The 15,467-nt window shown below is 46.9% G+C and overlaps 1 protein-coding gene across 1 annotated transcript in view; it reads right to left on the bottom strand.

Moving 5' to 3' along the window:
• Positions 1-15,467, bottom strand: part of LOC119386563 (probable ubiquitin carboxyl-terminal hydrolase FAF-X) — a 326,343-nt gene that overhangs the window by 85,871 nt on the left and 225,005 nt on the right. Inside the window, exons 25-26 of the mRNA XM_037653846.2 lie at positions 14,940-15,041; positions 4,536-5,299 (exon numbers count right to left, since the gene is read on the bottom strand). Of these exons, the coding sequence (XP_037509774.1) occupies positions 4,536-5,299; positions 14,940-15,041 (866 nt within the window). The remainder of the gene's footprint in view (positions 1-4,535; positions 5,300-14,939; positions 15,042-15,467) is intronic.

The raw sequence follows: 15,467 nt of genomic DNA, 5'->3' as shown, positions 1-15,467 counted from the left end.
TACGCTTGCCACATTTTCGTGTGGAGGCCGCGACGCGATATGTTCATCATTGCAAATATGTCGTTAAAAGCAGTCTGCCTGTTGCCAGTAGCCTGCATTGCGCGGGTGGCGAGCACGTTTACTGTGAATGGATTTATTTTCTGCTGTCCGTCGACGCGCAGCGAACTCCACTTTGACGACCCGTCACCGCAGTTCACACATACTAGCTGAAGCTTGACGGCAAGGCCGTATTCCCGCTCGCCTCTCCTGATCTCGGTGTCTCCGTTGCAAATCTTGCACTTTAAATGCAATATTATCAAAGCATTTACCGCCTCCAAGTCCAGGATGGTGAAGGTCGTTTTATCAGATGGGGGACCCGCGCGTTTAGCGATAAGGCTGCGCTTCCGTTCCGTCGCCGCAACAGATGAAATCTCTTGCAGCTTCTCTTCTGCCTTCTTCTTCTTGTCTTCTGTCTGTTGGGGCTGCAGAATTTGTGTGTCGTGACGCACACGGCCGCTTTCCGCGACGTTGTCGGCAACTGACGGGCTCGTAGGACTAGCGTCCGTTAGGCCTACCGCGCTGGCGTCGACGACCGCTGCGAGTTCGTCATCCTCGTTGTTCTGGGTTGTTGCGGGGCGCTTCCTGAAGTTCTCGGCAAGCGATTGCCTCACCCGCTTTCCGAATTTGTGTTTGGTGCGGAATTTCTTGATGACAAGACCCACAGCTGTAGGCAGTCGACAACACCAGGACAAAATGGCGCACGCTCACGCGCGTCTCGGCGGTAAAGCAGACGCCGGAAACGCCGCTTGGCGAATCGGATGCCTAGATTTTGTCACGTGCCCCAAGCAGCCAATAGAATCACGCGCTTGTACTTCTCGATGACGCGTTTTTGCTAGAAAACCAATGAGCAAGGCGAGCCAGCGGTGGCAGGAAATTGAAGATGAACGGCTCTTCCAAACGAGATCAAGATGGCCACGATAGCCCATGTGTACCGGCAACGGTTCGGCACGGAAAGAGCGCGATTTTAGCGTCAATTTGCGCTCAGACAAACCTCATATTGGTACGGAAAGAGTGCGATTTTAACGTCAATTTGCGCTCAGACAAACCTCATATTGGTGTTACAGATTGATTTTACGGCGGAAATAATGAAAATAGAAGCTACAAACTTAGCAGATTTGTGCAAAAATAGATATAGATTCCGAAAATGTCAGCTTCAAAAAGTCGATTTTTTCGCGATTTTCGGCCTTCTAAGACTCATGTCCCCCCTTAATTTGTGCTTTTATTTTCCGAATTTTCATGCTGAAACTGGACATAACGAAAACCTGTTTATAATGAATTTTTTTGGGAATTTGTCAATTTCGTTATATCCAGGTTTAACTGTATCGAATACAAAAGATTTTATGGAATATTGAAAGAATGAACAAAGAAATGAAATCTGTCCTCGAGTACATAACACGGTGAGTGACTGCTACCACAGGTGTGCGCAGGGTTCCCCCATAATGGCGGAGGGGGGCAAAGTTTCATCTCAGCGCCTCCTACCCTTTGGTCGAGTTTGAAAGACAACATGCTTAACAATCGATGAAAGAACGAAGATGAAGCGGTGATGTGCTTCTCACAATGGCCTGCCTCTGATCATAACAGTTTGGTCCAAACAGTAAACAGTTCTTGGAATGGAACATCAGGAGCTTTTGGCCGCCATTATCATCAGAAATTTGCGTGGCCATAACCCTGCTCTTTAAACAATGACAGGACAGGTGCAACTGAGTAAAAGCATGGGGCAGACTTTGTGCTCCCCCCCCCCCCTTCCAGGTGATTTGGGGGGGGGGGGTCGCCCACCTTGACTGCTACCAAAATACTACAAGTTGTCATGCAGAAACACAAGCTGTTCCACACAACCTGGCTTCAGGCTCTCTTGCCGTGGTGTTACGTTGTTTCCTGTTGTTGAAAACATGCGCTCATTGGGTCATCCTTCTTTAGCTATCTTATTTACACAAAACGTGTACCAGCAGTTACGGCAAGACAAAGCAAAAATCAGGGAAGCTACAGCATGGTGAAAGCTATACAGTATAGACCGCTTATAACGTAAGTCGCCGGAGTCGCGAATATCCGCACTATAAGCGGTACCGCACTATAACCAAAACAACCTTCTTCAAAGGCTGCACTTGCGCAAAACGTGTTGAGCATGTAGCCTCGCGTGTCCGATAATCGACCTATGCGATTTGGGGCGCTTACAACCACTTAAATCTCCGAATGTTCAAAAATTAACCGCCAAAGACCCGCATTGCCAACGAAATGAACACGGGGGAAAAAAGCAAACAAAACATTGTGCCATCGCGGAAATTCGCCGACTACGTTTCAGGCCACCTCGAGGTATGCGCATTACACAGAAACCATGTCGAATCGCGACCGAAATTTCACGTGCTGAGCGGTACCGATCGTTCGATTTCACGGGCGCGCACGCGATGTCCAAGACATTGCAATCGAATCCGGAACCACCATTCGAGAGTTGCATGTGCCAACCATGTCCTCGTTTTCATTAACGATATGATTCCCTTCCCTTCAAGTGCAGCCATCGCAAAAAGTTTCGTTGATTCCGCACCAAACCGCAACTTTTATCGCCCGCGACCGCTACCGAAAAGCAACCAACGCTGATTAGGCCTAGCCTGCGGTTCAGCATGTTGTCGCGGGAAGTTTGTCTAAGACAACATGAAGATCGGACGTCGAAAAGATCGCACGCAAGCACTAACCCAAGAACAGCGCGCGTGATACGAAGTTTGTGTTCGCGGCCGGGAGATCAACAGCGACAAAAGCCGCCAAGCTCGTTTAAGTCCGCGCACTGGCAGAAAAGGCGAAAGCTCGCGTCATGAAGCCGCAAAACTTTTCAATTTGCGGACGAGGTAGCAAACGCGATATCTGTAGCAAGTGTGATAACGACGACGCTTTTCCCGACAGGAAACTTACTTTAAAGCGCACTTGATGAGTACGCGATCGTACGTTCCACGCTGAACGCGCTGCCGGCAAGCGGCCGCGGAGCCTTGCCGCCGCCGGTGCAAAGGCTACTCCGTCGCCTAGGCAACCACCATCCTTCCCCACTCGGCGAGCCCGCACAGCGCTGCCGCGGTCTTTTTCCTCCCTCCGCCCCTCGTTCGTTCACTGTGCGTGCCCTCGCCCTTCGTAACGACCTCGTCACTCCCTCCCCAGCGGCGTACCTCCTTTGAGAACCGCACTCGTTACCGCGTTTGTCAGAAATATTTTCCCGCAACCGCATTATAAACGGTATTTCATCTTGGGGGACTGCACAATAAGCGGTATGCGTATACATGCGGTTCTATGGGAGGGTAAACGGGAGTCGAAAAAGACCGCATTATAACCGGTCCTGCACTATATGCGGTTACGTTATAACTGGTCTGCACTGTATTACGCGCTTGTTCGGGAGGGTTTCTTTTTTTTTTTTTTCAGTTTTTATCGGCATGCAGGCATGTCGATAAAAGAGCCGCCATTCCAGTCAGCAGCGGAACTCCTAACCTTCTAACGGCTAACAGAGGGGGGTACAAGCCAGTTTTTTTTGTTTCTTCCTCTATGGTTGCGCAATGCGGCTAATCTGACAATAAGTAATGTTGTGCTGCTTCGTCATCATGAGTGCTCCGGGCACAAAAAATCTTCGGGCACCCGTTCACAGTAGCGTTTTAACTGTGCGCCAGAACGATGGGAGTTTCTGAACAAGTGGTATGGCAGTGTGTGTGCAAAGCATAAAGAAATTTCAACATGTGAAGCCAATCATCAAGGGTTTCATGGGCTAAAGTCGGAAAGTTTTATAACGCCTCCGGCATGCGCGACAGAACTACACAAGAACTCATTGGCTTCGCTTTGGAAACAAAGTTGTGAAGGCCTTGAGAAATTTTTTTCACGAGCATTTTTTACGTGCAGAAATGAAAATCTCCTTCAAAATAATCATGCACTCACTTTTGAACCAGAATATCTGTGAAAGTTTTATCGAAAGGTTTTATCGAAAAGTTTTATGAAAGTTTTATCGAAAGTTTTATCAACATAGCACCACGGCAAGAGCGCCTGAAGCAAGGTCGTGTGGAACAGCTTGTGTTTCTGCATGACAACTTGTAGTATTATTCAAAACTTTGAATACTAGCTATTGGAAAGTCGAATCGAATTATTCAATTAAGTATTATTCAATTCAAATTCGAAACTCGAATATTTGCACACCCCTAATTTTTCGGACTATTTTTGCAGTCCCCACCAGGTCCAAAAAATCGGTCGTCGACTGTAATCGTGAGAATCGGCTGGCGGGCTTGCCGTTCTGTAAAACCTGCTAATAAATGTCGAAGTACACTATGGTGTGAACTGTGTTCGCTTGTTCCATGAGCGGCTCTTTCGAGACTCCACAATGGATACCACGGGCCAGGAGATGCAGTCAGGAATGACAGGTCGAGCGACAAAATTAAGAAATTCTGGCACAAAATTAAATCTGCTTGCGCAAGGCGAGGCAATTCCATATCGGAAATCATTGGGAGGGTCCTACAGTGGACATATAATAGGCTCACCTGGTGTAGATGTAGGAGTAGTAGTGGCCCCCAGAAGCCTGCCCGCTGTGCACCACGATGCCCGTCAGGCGATAACGGGTTGCGCCCAGCTCGCTCTCGGCTGTCTCCTCGTCCATGAGCTCACCCTCGAGTCGGGCGAGGCCCCGGACCGTGTATGGCTCCATGTCCAGCTCGCGGGGGAACTCGAAGTAGTCGTTGAACTTGATGGCGCACTCGCGCTCCCAGTCGTAGTCGAAGCGCTTCAGCTGGATGGCCAGAATCGGGGGCAGCCGCTTGATGCACAACCGCTTCACTGTGTCCACCTTCTTGTTGCACTTGTCACAATGGTAAGCATTGGCCCCTTCCAGGAGATCCCCCTTGACGTACTGTTCGAGAGAGTCCAGCAGGTTGCTGTGGTTGCGGATATCAATGTTGAGTGTAGTGAAGGACTCCTCCCTAGAGTACCGGTGTGGGCAGCCACGGCAGATTTTCTGGTCGGCAAAAGTGCCCCCAAGGGCCTTGGCCAGCAGGCAGGGCGCACCTAAGGCCTTCAAGGCCTCGTCCAGAGAGTCCACCAGAGAGTTGAAAAACTCGAGCGCATCGTGCTGTTCTCGCAGGTTCACTGGTTCACCCCACAGTTTGAAGTGGTGCCAGAAGCCACGCGGAACATAGTACTGCAGCTGTGAAGCTGCAAGATGCCCAAAGACAGCCTGCACCTGTTTCAGCACGCCAAGGTGGTAGTCGCGTCGATGCTCCTCCCGGCCTTCTTCACAGGGACGCACCTCCTGCACAGTTTCAAACAAGGTGCTGAGTCACAAATGAGCGCTTACACTAAGTGCACACCACTGCGTTCAAAAGCCAGCGTCACCTTATGGTGCGACCTGTTACCTACAGCCCAGTGAAAGGAACAGCCAGCGTGCTGAAAACCAAGCAAGCGGCCTAGGCCTAGAACCATCAAGGAATCGAGATATGATGCAATGCTCTTCTTGTTTTATTCGTCCATAACAGATACATGGTTTACCAACGGGGTTAGGCAAAATGAAGGCTTAAACCTCCTGACTAGGCGTTCGCCTCACTGGAGCAGCTGAGGTAGCGGAATTCAGAACTCATAACTAGTAGGTCACACATGCCCCAAGTACACACAGCACAATTTTTGAACACATTGCAGAACTTTTACATAATACATTACTAATGCTGCAGCCAGCAGCCCAAACATCAATATTGTCATTGAAGGATTCACAGTTGGTATTTGTTAAACATATCTCGATGAGAAAAAAAAAAAGAAACATGTTCAGTATGAAATATTTAAATTGATGGACTATTCTACAATTTCTAGCTACATCAACAATATTTGAGTACATACCACATAAACACACAGCATCATCTTCAATGGCTTGTATTCCATAACTTGCCCTGGGTTTCCTCACGACTACTGAGGTGTGGCGGAAGCTGTATCCTGCATCTCCGCTGAGGTATTCTTTGGAAAATTTTTCAAAGTTGCTGGAGACCTCTTTAAACAGTTGAATGCAGATCTTTGCTCGGCAAGAGTTTTTAATGTTAAGAATATTGTAGTGCATCATTAGTTTAGTAGATGTTATGCATTGATTTGAAGAGTGAAGCAAACAGACAGCTCACTGTTGTAATACCGCCAGTTTTTCTATATTGGTTTTATTACAACTTACCCAGATACTAATAAGCCATAGTTAAGATGCCAGTGTACAAATGAAAAGTACAGTTGCCTTATATGTTAGCGGAATCAGAACACAAGGCTGGCAACATGGGCAGAGATGGTGGCCCACGATAGAGGCAGTTGTCACGCAGGTTGTGAACTCTTCTTTTTTTCTTATTTATCAATTAAAGAGTTCTTTTCTTTAAAATCTGTGCATCTGCAAAAAAATTCCAAACATCTCAGAAGTGGGATTCACCGAAACCTTTGTGGTGAAGCAATCCTAGAAGCTGATGTCGGGGGATTGTGCCGATGGTGATGCTTGCTGACCTTTAGGGGCAAAGCACCTTAGGGTCTCAGCGTGTTAGCGTGCATCGCGCATCGTCGTCTGCTGTTGCATGTGCATCGTCATCTGCTCCATTTGCTTGAGCGCAGGAGAGGGCGCCACCGCCTGAGCGCTCGCCATGTGACGAGAGAGAGCGAACGACGTGCGTTGACTATGGAAACGCTTTTTCTTCAATAAATGCTGAACTACCAGCTCGCAAGGAATGAGAATGCACCTTCGCCCGCGAGAGACAACGCAGACGCAGGCAGCGTATGCTAGCGAGTTTCTTGATTGAAAAAAGCGACTGCTCGCACTGCACAACCGTTCATCCGCCACCCCGTATATATTGGCGCTGGATCTTGACCTGAAATGTAGTGCCGGTGGCAGATTTCTCTTGTGCGTAGTTGAACAATGAAGATTCGCAATGGTCATGTTAACTAAAAGCGGACTGCGGGTCTCTGTGTCTCATGTTTCTTCTGTCTCTCATTGCCCATTAGCAGTGATTTAGCTGTGGAAAACACCGTTTTCTACTGGCGCTACGTTGGTGTCGTCTTCGTGAGGTACTGAGTGTAAAAGAGGCCCCTTGTGGTGCCTTGAAACATATGTGCAGACACTCTGTGTGACGTCTATGAGACACAACAGTACCGTCTTCGTGAAGTACTGAAATTGAAAACACGAGTCTTTGTGCTGTCTCAAAAAAATGCGCGTGCAGACGCTTTGTGTGATGCCTGCGAGACGGTACGATACCATATTTGTGAATGATCGACACCGAAACGTGAGTCTTCGTGCTGCCTCAGAAACGTTCGTGGAGACGCTCTGTGTGACGTCGGCAAGCCTAGACGTTTCGCTGGAGGTGAAAAACTGTGTACACAGAGGGAGATGTCTAGACAACCATGAAAATGGCAGACAGCGGCGGAACTCACAAAATGATGCAAGCTCTGTTGGAGCAAAACCGGCAGTTACTGGAGCTTTTCAAGAGGAAACCCAAAGCGTCTCAGGTTATACTGGACCTGAATAAGGCTATCCATGATTTCGACAGCAAGGGCTCATCACAAGAGGCCAGGGCGTGGCTGAAAAGTATCCATTCCATGGCGGTCCTGCACGGCTTGCTGGACGGGTTCGGTCTAGAAAACACCAGGCTTCACATGAAGGGACCCGCTCAATTTTGGCTTCAGGCCCATGTCGATGACCTTACTACGTGGCAGGACTTCAAGATGCCTTCAAAAAGACATGTGTGGGCTTGACAAGCACAGCCAAAAAGTGGAAGCAAATGCTGTAAAGAGTCCAGAACTTGAAAGGTGTGGGCACATAGCAAGAGACTTCAAAAGCAAACCCTGTTGGCAACTTCGTGGTGAATGAGAGCCCAAGAAGTGACAGTGGTCCATCAAAGTTCCTGAAGACTGCGACCATCGATGAATCATCGAACTCACCAGTTCTCGGTGCTGATTGACGCGGGAAGTTCAGACTGTACATTGCGTCATCAAGCAGCTGAAAAGTGCAGTCTAAAGTAGGGGTGTGCGAATATTCGAAATTTCGAATATTTTTCGAATAGTGTTTGCTATTCGATTCGATTCGCACTGGAATTTTACTATTCGAACTATTCGAACTTCCCAAAAACAAATAGCCAACGTCCGATTGAAAGTGACCCCTACAGATTTTCAATATGCTTCATCTCATTACACTCTCACATTGCGGCAAAGCTGCCTTTTAAGCTCTGCTACGGTAGCAAATGTACTAACTCAAGAAAACGCCGTTTCGAACATGGAGATGAAAGATGTGGCAGAGGTGGGGGCTCAATTAATGCTGTTTTGGACCTGAAATTTGGGCAGGAAGTCCGAAAAATCGGAAGCCGAAGTCTTTTAGCATCCAAAATTTCAGATGTTCTTATATATCGACGTCTACGAGGCAGATTTGGAACTCCGGACTTGAAGGGAGCACACCCTTGTCTGCCACATCAGTTGGGCTTCCACAGAAGTTGAAAGAGGAGGAGAGGCTGAGGAAATGGCATCTTCGCCTATTACGTGTAAAGTGTTGTCGGTTGAACCAAATCATGTACATAAATACAATTCGGCCTCTATATTGCCTCATTCTTGATAAGACAACTATGAAACACCACCCTGCCAGTGCTTCATCAACCTAGCGAAAAGAAAAACTTTCATGTTGCTGTCTCATAAGAATATGCTTAGGAATCCTCTCCAAATTTTTTCTGCAATTTCACTCCGAAGTATTCGAGAAACGTTGTAGAAATATTCGAGAAATATTCGAAAAATATTCGATTCGCACTCACACTTCAATATTCGAATTCGCTTCGCACCCAAAATTTTGCTATTTGCACAGCTCTAGTCTAAAGTTATGTGCAAGACCCAAGACTCGTACAGGTTTGCGAACACCAACACATCTACAGTGCGGTCTATCGGAACCTCAGAGGCTGACATAGAAATCAATGACGTGGTATGCCGCAAGGTCAAGGTGACTGTCGTCAACAACAGTGCCTTGCCCGTGGACATGCTGGTTGGTAGCCCCCGGACGGAAAAAGACCACATTGCATACCTATGCATGGGAGGTAAGGTGAAGGCGTGCGAAAAACACAAGCGTTTTTGGTTGCCATTGATGAGTGCACATGCTATGTTGCTGCTAAGGCCGGCCGTGAAGATGCGAATTCGGTGATGTCACTCTTCGAGCAGATTGTGTTCAAGGATGTCAAAGTTATAGTTGCCGACAATGGACCGGCTTTTCGAAGTCTTAAGCTTCGATGATGGGCAGAAGAAAGAGGCATCAAATTACATTTTCCAGCACCATACCACCCTGTAGCTAATTCACTTGCGAAGAGGGTGATTAGGGACCTGAAGATGTTTCTGTCTTTATACCCAGACTTCAAAGGCGGGTGAAAATGCGCTCTGGAGGAGCCTGTATCCCATCACAATCGCTCATATACTGCAGAACTTGGATGCCGTCCCAACTTTGCAGCTTTTGGAAAGTCAAGCTGGTTGCTTGCCCATCAAGAGCTTGGTTTAGTTGACAAAATCATTCTCAAGGAAAAACCTATGGCAAAAGAACAGAAACAATGATATCGGCAAACAATGAAAAGGAATTTCGATAAGCGTCATAGATCACAGATACCTGGTGTGGAGCCTGGAAGCATGGTTCTTGTGCACAAAGGTCTCGACTCGAAATCTCCGTTCACAGGTCCCTACTTCGTTACGAAGATCGCGAAACAGCAAGGTATACCGAAGACAGTATATTACCAGGGACCTCACTGCAAGGTCGAAGAGGCGTCTCTCGCAAATATACTTCCATACCATCTCAGGAGACATGGAAGGAGGAGCCCGGGAGGATATAATGATCCAAGAGAATTGGCTGGAGAAGGCAGCAAAGAGAAGAAGAGGTAGAAGACGAAGAGGTCAGTGGGTCTGGTAGCGGCATTGCAAACACCCGTTTCAAGCATGTCTGTTTCATCTTGCAGACTGCCATTATCGCCAGCTGCCCTGATGTTCTGCTGCTTGATCCAACAAACGACACACCACACAGGCTCCTACCACGATTCAACAACGCTCAGTCTTCACCGGTGCAAAAATGCACCGCTGCCGATTGGGTAATGGACTTCCCATTCATTGGTGTGCCTTTGATCAACCATCTGTACTGCTCTCGGCGATAATATCTAGGGTTTAACGTCCCAAAACCATGGTATGATTACGAGGGACGCCGTAGTGGAGGGCTCCGGAAATTTCGACCACCTGGGATTCTTTAACGTGCACCTAAATCTAAGTACACAGGCCTCAAACATTTTCGCCTCCATCCAAAATGCAGCCGTCGCGGCCGGGATTCGATCCCTCGACCTTCGCGTCAGCAGTCGAGAACCATAACCACTAGACCACCGTGGCAGGGCTACTGCTCACGGCATAGTACAGCAGTGGCGCTGGCAGTGAGAATGCCCAAGGATAAAAGAGCAGCACCATGGGACCATGATATCAGTGGGTCCGGTGGCAGCATGGCAAACACCCGTTTCAAACATGTGTTTCATCTTGCAGGTAACATACAATTACAAATGTTACAGAAGTGATAACCGCTGTTTGTTGCTGCTACCGGACCCTCTGAACTGTACTGCCGTTGTGATACAACTGGTGCATTGTATAAGGACATCATTGTTGTTACTTTGTGATGACATAAAGACTAATCCCGGTCCAAAGTGCACTTCAAAAACTAGTTGCCGAGCTTTACCGTCAAAGCAATGAGTTAGAAAACAGACTCCGTAAAAACAATTTGAGAATTCATGGTTTGCGTGAGATGCCTTCTGAGACGACTGACATCTGCTTGAATCTGTATTAGATCTCGTATCAGTTAAACTCGGTGTAAAATGCAACGACACAGAACATTGCCACAGGCTTGCAGCAGAAAGGGGTAAACCTCGGCCGGTAATCATGCCGGTAAATTAATGAACTTCAGGTCAAAGGTTGCTATCGTGAACAAGGTCCGAAAACTTAAAGGAACTAAAATTTGTATAAGTGAGGACTACTCTTCACGGCTTCGGCTGGCACGTAGAGCACTGTGGCAGAATTTGAAAGATACGCGCAAGAATGCTGGTAAAGTGAAACTTAAGCATGACACGCTCATGATTGACGGTGTTCGTTACATGTGGGACACTGACAAGAATGTCATTGTCAAGGTTTCTGCGCATTCACTTTCAGTGGTGCCAGCGGGTGAAATCCCGCTGGCACCGCTTGCACAGAAGCTGTGAAATCGGCTTCTGCGCAAGCGTCTGGTATGAACTCTGCTCATCCTATCCTGTTTCGGTGCACTGACAAGCGCTGCGCAATGAACCAGACGAATGCAGAGGAATAACACCACCTTTTCGTCACCTGCGCATGACGAGAGATCAGAACTTGTTAGAACGCAGCCGAAAAATGATCAATATTTGTTAGGAAAAAATGCACTTCCTGGTCTGGGCTTTGGCGCAGCGCAGCGTTCGATATACTGGATGTTTCGCTGTGCGGGATGACTTCGATATAAGTGCGCACCAGCCCTACACTTTCGCATGAGAAATTTAAAGGACCCCTGACACCAAAATTGAAACCTCGAGATGTTTTTGTCGTTTGACTTTCCTGTATACGGGGACACATCTGACTGATTATTAGTGGCGAACGTTACCTTTAAGATATCTTAATTTGGTTTTAAATAGAGCTGTGCGAATAGCAAAATTTTGGGTGCGAAGCGAATTCGAATAATAAAGATTGAGTGCGAATCGAATCGAATAATTTCGAATAATTTTCGAATATTTCTCAAATATTTTCGAATAATTCGAAGTGAAATTACAGAAAAAGTTCCAGAGAATCCCTAAGTATGTTCTTGTGAGATAGCAACATGAAAGTGTTTCTTTTCGCGAGGTTGATGAAGCGCTGGTGGAGTCATATTTCATAGTTGTCTTTTTTATCAAGAATGAGGCAATGTAGAGGCCGAATTGCATTTATGTACATGATTTGGTGCAACCAAAGGTTTGCCGACAACACTTTACACGTGATAGGCAGAGATGCCATTTCCTCAGCCTCTCCTTCTCTTTCAACTTCTGTGGAAGGCCAACTGATGTGGCAGACAAGGGTGTGCTCCCTTCAAGTCTGGAATTCCAAATCTGCCTCGTAGACGTCGATATATAAGAACATCTGAAATTTTGGATGCTAAAAAGCTTCGGCGTCCGATTTTTCAGACTTCCTGCCCAAATTTCAGGTCCAAAACAGCATTAATTGAGCCCACAACTCTGCCACATCTTTCATCTCCATATTGGAACCAGCGTTTTCTTGAGTTAATACATTTGCAACCGTAGCGGAGCTTGAAAGGCAGCTTTGCCGCAATACGGGGGTGTGATGAGGTGAAGCATATTGAAAATCTAGGGACCACTTCCAACCGGACTTTGTCTCTTGGCTAAGTTCGACCGTAACGGAGCTTGAAAGGCAACTTTGCCGCAATACGAGAGTGTAGTGAGGTGAAGCATATTGAAAATCTAGGGACCACTTCCAAACGGAGGTTGACTGTCTTTTGGCTAAGTTCGACCGTAACGGATTTTGAAAGGCAGCTTTGCCGCAATACGGGGGTGTGAGGAGGTGAAGCATATTGAAAATCTAGGGACCACTTCCAACCGGACTTTTTCTCTTGGCTAAGTTCGACCGTAACGGAGCTTGAAAGGCAGCTTTGCCGCAATACGAGAGTGTAATGAGGTGAAGCATATTAAAAAATCTGAAGGGGTCACTTTCAACCGGACGTTGACTGCATTTTTCTTTCGGAAGTTCGAATAGTTCGAATAGTAAAATTTCAGTGCGAATCGAATCGAATAGCAAACACTATTCGAAAAATATTCGAAATTTCGAATATTCGCACACCCCTAGTTTTAAAAGTAAGCGTGAGTGCTCATTTGAGTTGGCTGCACCTCGCGACATCCTGGTATGATGTAGATAGAGGCCCCGTGTGACGTTCCACGAGTAAAGCAAGTATTGTGGACGTCACAGAAGGTTTGTGGGGTGCACGGGTGCACGTGCACAATACGACAACTGGCACCCGGCGAGGCCTACTGTTCCGCACCCCTCTCGCTTTGTTATCGGGCTGCTCTCGAGGTAGTTTTCGTGAGGGGACACGCGCTTAACAGGTTTAACCCATACCAAGGCACCCACATACTTTCAATCTCTACCGCGCGCGGGGCCCCGATTTGAAAACCGCGCTTTCAACGTCACCACAGCTTGAGTGCACGTGGTCTCTGACGCTCCCCCGCAGTTTCTTGTGGTTTTTAGGCGGGCGTTTTGAAGTGACGCTAAAATGGTCACAATTAACTACGCTAGAATTAGTTATACGATACGCTAGAGCATTTACGATTTAACTTAGGGATTACCAGACACAAAGCTACAAATTACAGTAAAAAAGTCACCAACAAAAATTTTGCTGTCAGGGGCCCTTTAAGATCTCTCAACTGTTCGATATAGCCAATAATTTGTTGTATCTGAGTTCGATATACAGTAAAAGCTCGTTAATTCAGATTTCACGGGACCGGAAAAAATGTCCGAATTAACCGAATGCCTAATTAACGAATGAACAGGAAAAACAACATTAAAATCAAGTTGGAGAAGCATACCTTTATTTGCTGAAGTATTTTGTAACGGTCGTCTGCGTTTTCGCGCAGATTCCGGCTGACATTACAAATTTTCTTAACTCTTCCAAATGGGCAACAGCACGCAAACTGTCGGAAGTGCTCAGGCAAACGTCCTCTAATATCAAAACAGCCTCCGAGACTTCCCGTGAGGTGCGATGAGTTCGCGACATCATTAATAATTTCTTGATCGGGCAGGAGACCAGTCGTGGCGACACAATCATCAATCGCGATGTAGTCCTGAAGGGTCATATCTAAGGGAAGGACAGCATCGAAGGTCGGGCAGTCATCGTCGGTGGACTCGGCTGACACCTCGCCGATGCCATCGTCAGCTACTGCCGCATGCTCGGGCCTCACATGTAAACACGGTCACAACGAGGAAAAAAAGAGAACTCCGCAAGAGGAGACGGTGCCGACACAACACAAGGGAAAATGGCGTCGGAGGCGCAGTGGAGCCGTGGAGCCATAGAGTTTCTTTATGCGTGGAGCGAAGAAAGAAGACGCCGACGTTCGGTGACGCTGCGATCGCCCCCACTAGTTGATGACGATGGCGATGTCACTCAGGTTTCGGTTTCGCTCTAGTGGTGCCAGCGCTGCCTTACCACACTTTTGTGTAGCGGCAGCCGTCAACATTTGTCCGAATTAATAATAATAATAATAATAACGTTTATTTCCACCAATACAAAGTTGATGGAGGGGGTGAGAATAAAAGCGACTGTCCGCTTGACTACGTTCTCACCCCCCTTTACATCAGACAGAGGCGGTGGCGGCAACAGAACACAAGATCTGACGAGGGTATACACAACATTCTAGAATTTAGCAATAACAAATTTGCAACAGCAGGCTGCGGTGCTGGCAGAAAGAAAAAGAAACACAATGCAATAAACATATATACCTACAAGCATAGATACAAGCGGTGCTGAGCCCAATTCTGACGAATTAACGAAGGTTTGGTCCCATAGATTAACATGCACTTCGGCCGGGACCAATAGAGCCGTCTGAATTATCCGAATTAACGGGTGTCGAATTAACGAGCTTTTACTGTATCTGGGATCGACTGGACTTGGATTGCACCGGCGTGGAAGTGGCAATTAATTTTTTTAACGAGTGCTTTGCAACTTTATTATAACACTAAAAACAAATTCAAAATTCAATTTTGTAGTTGGAAGCAATTTTTTGCCTTGTTCGTATTGAATTCATATTAGAAATTTTCAATGTTCACAAACCCCTAGTATTCATTATTTGAATTTACTTAGAAGTTGAAAATGTAACATTCACACACTCCTAAGAATAATGGAATGCCCCTACCTCATGATCCGGCTGTTCTTCTCCTGAGAAGTCCTCGTTCGGATCGGTGGCTGCCCCTTCCACGGCAAGGATGCCCTCGCGGATGCTCTCGATCATGTAGAGCTGCACAATCACAAGAATTGTTGTGAAGCATGAACATGTGCCACAGGCAAAGCTCACTGATGTGGTAAGGATTGAGGAACACTTGATTGACCGAAAAAAAGCATGCCCAGCAATAACACAGATCGTGTTCCTGTAATCTCTGAAGAAGAATTCCATGATCAGGCAATTGGAAGTAAAAGGCGTTTTCACTGCAGAAGGAAGTTCTTTCTGAAAGCAAACTTCCATATTGAGTCGAAGAAAGTTCTTTCTGAGAGCAAATTTGTGTAGCTCGTCTAATGCAGGCAACTTTGAAGCTGCTTAACTTTACACACCACTACCAATGGCACAACAATGCATAGGTGACATGTCATAAAACTGACTTACAAGACATTGGAAATGCACAGCGGTGAAACAAATACCCTGCTGGATCTTGCCCAATCCTACAGA

Source organism: Rhipicephalus sanguineus, chromosome 3, assembly GCF_013339695.2.
Source record: "Rhipicephalus sanguineus isolate Rsan-2018 chromosome 3, BIME_Rsan_1.4, whole genome shotgun sequence".
Lineage (NCBI taxonomy): Eukaryota > Metazoa > Arthropoda > Arachnida > Ixodida > Ixodidae > Rhipicephalus > Rhipicephalus sanguineus.
Note: the sequence above shows the minus strand (reverse complement) of the source record. Positions and strands in the feature narration are given on the sequence as shown.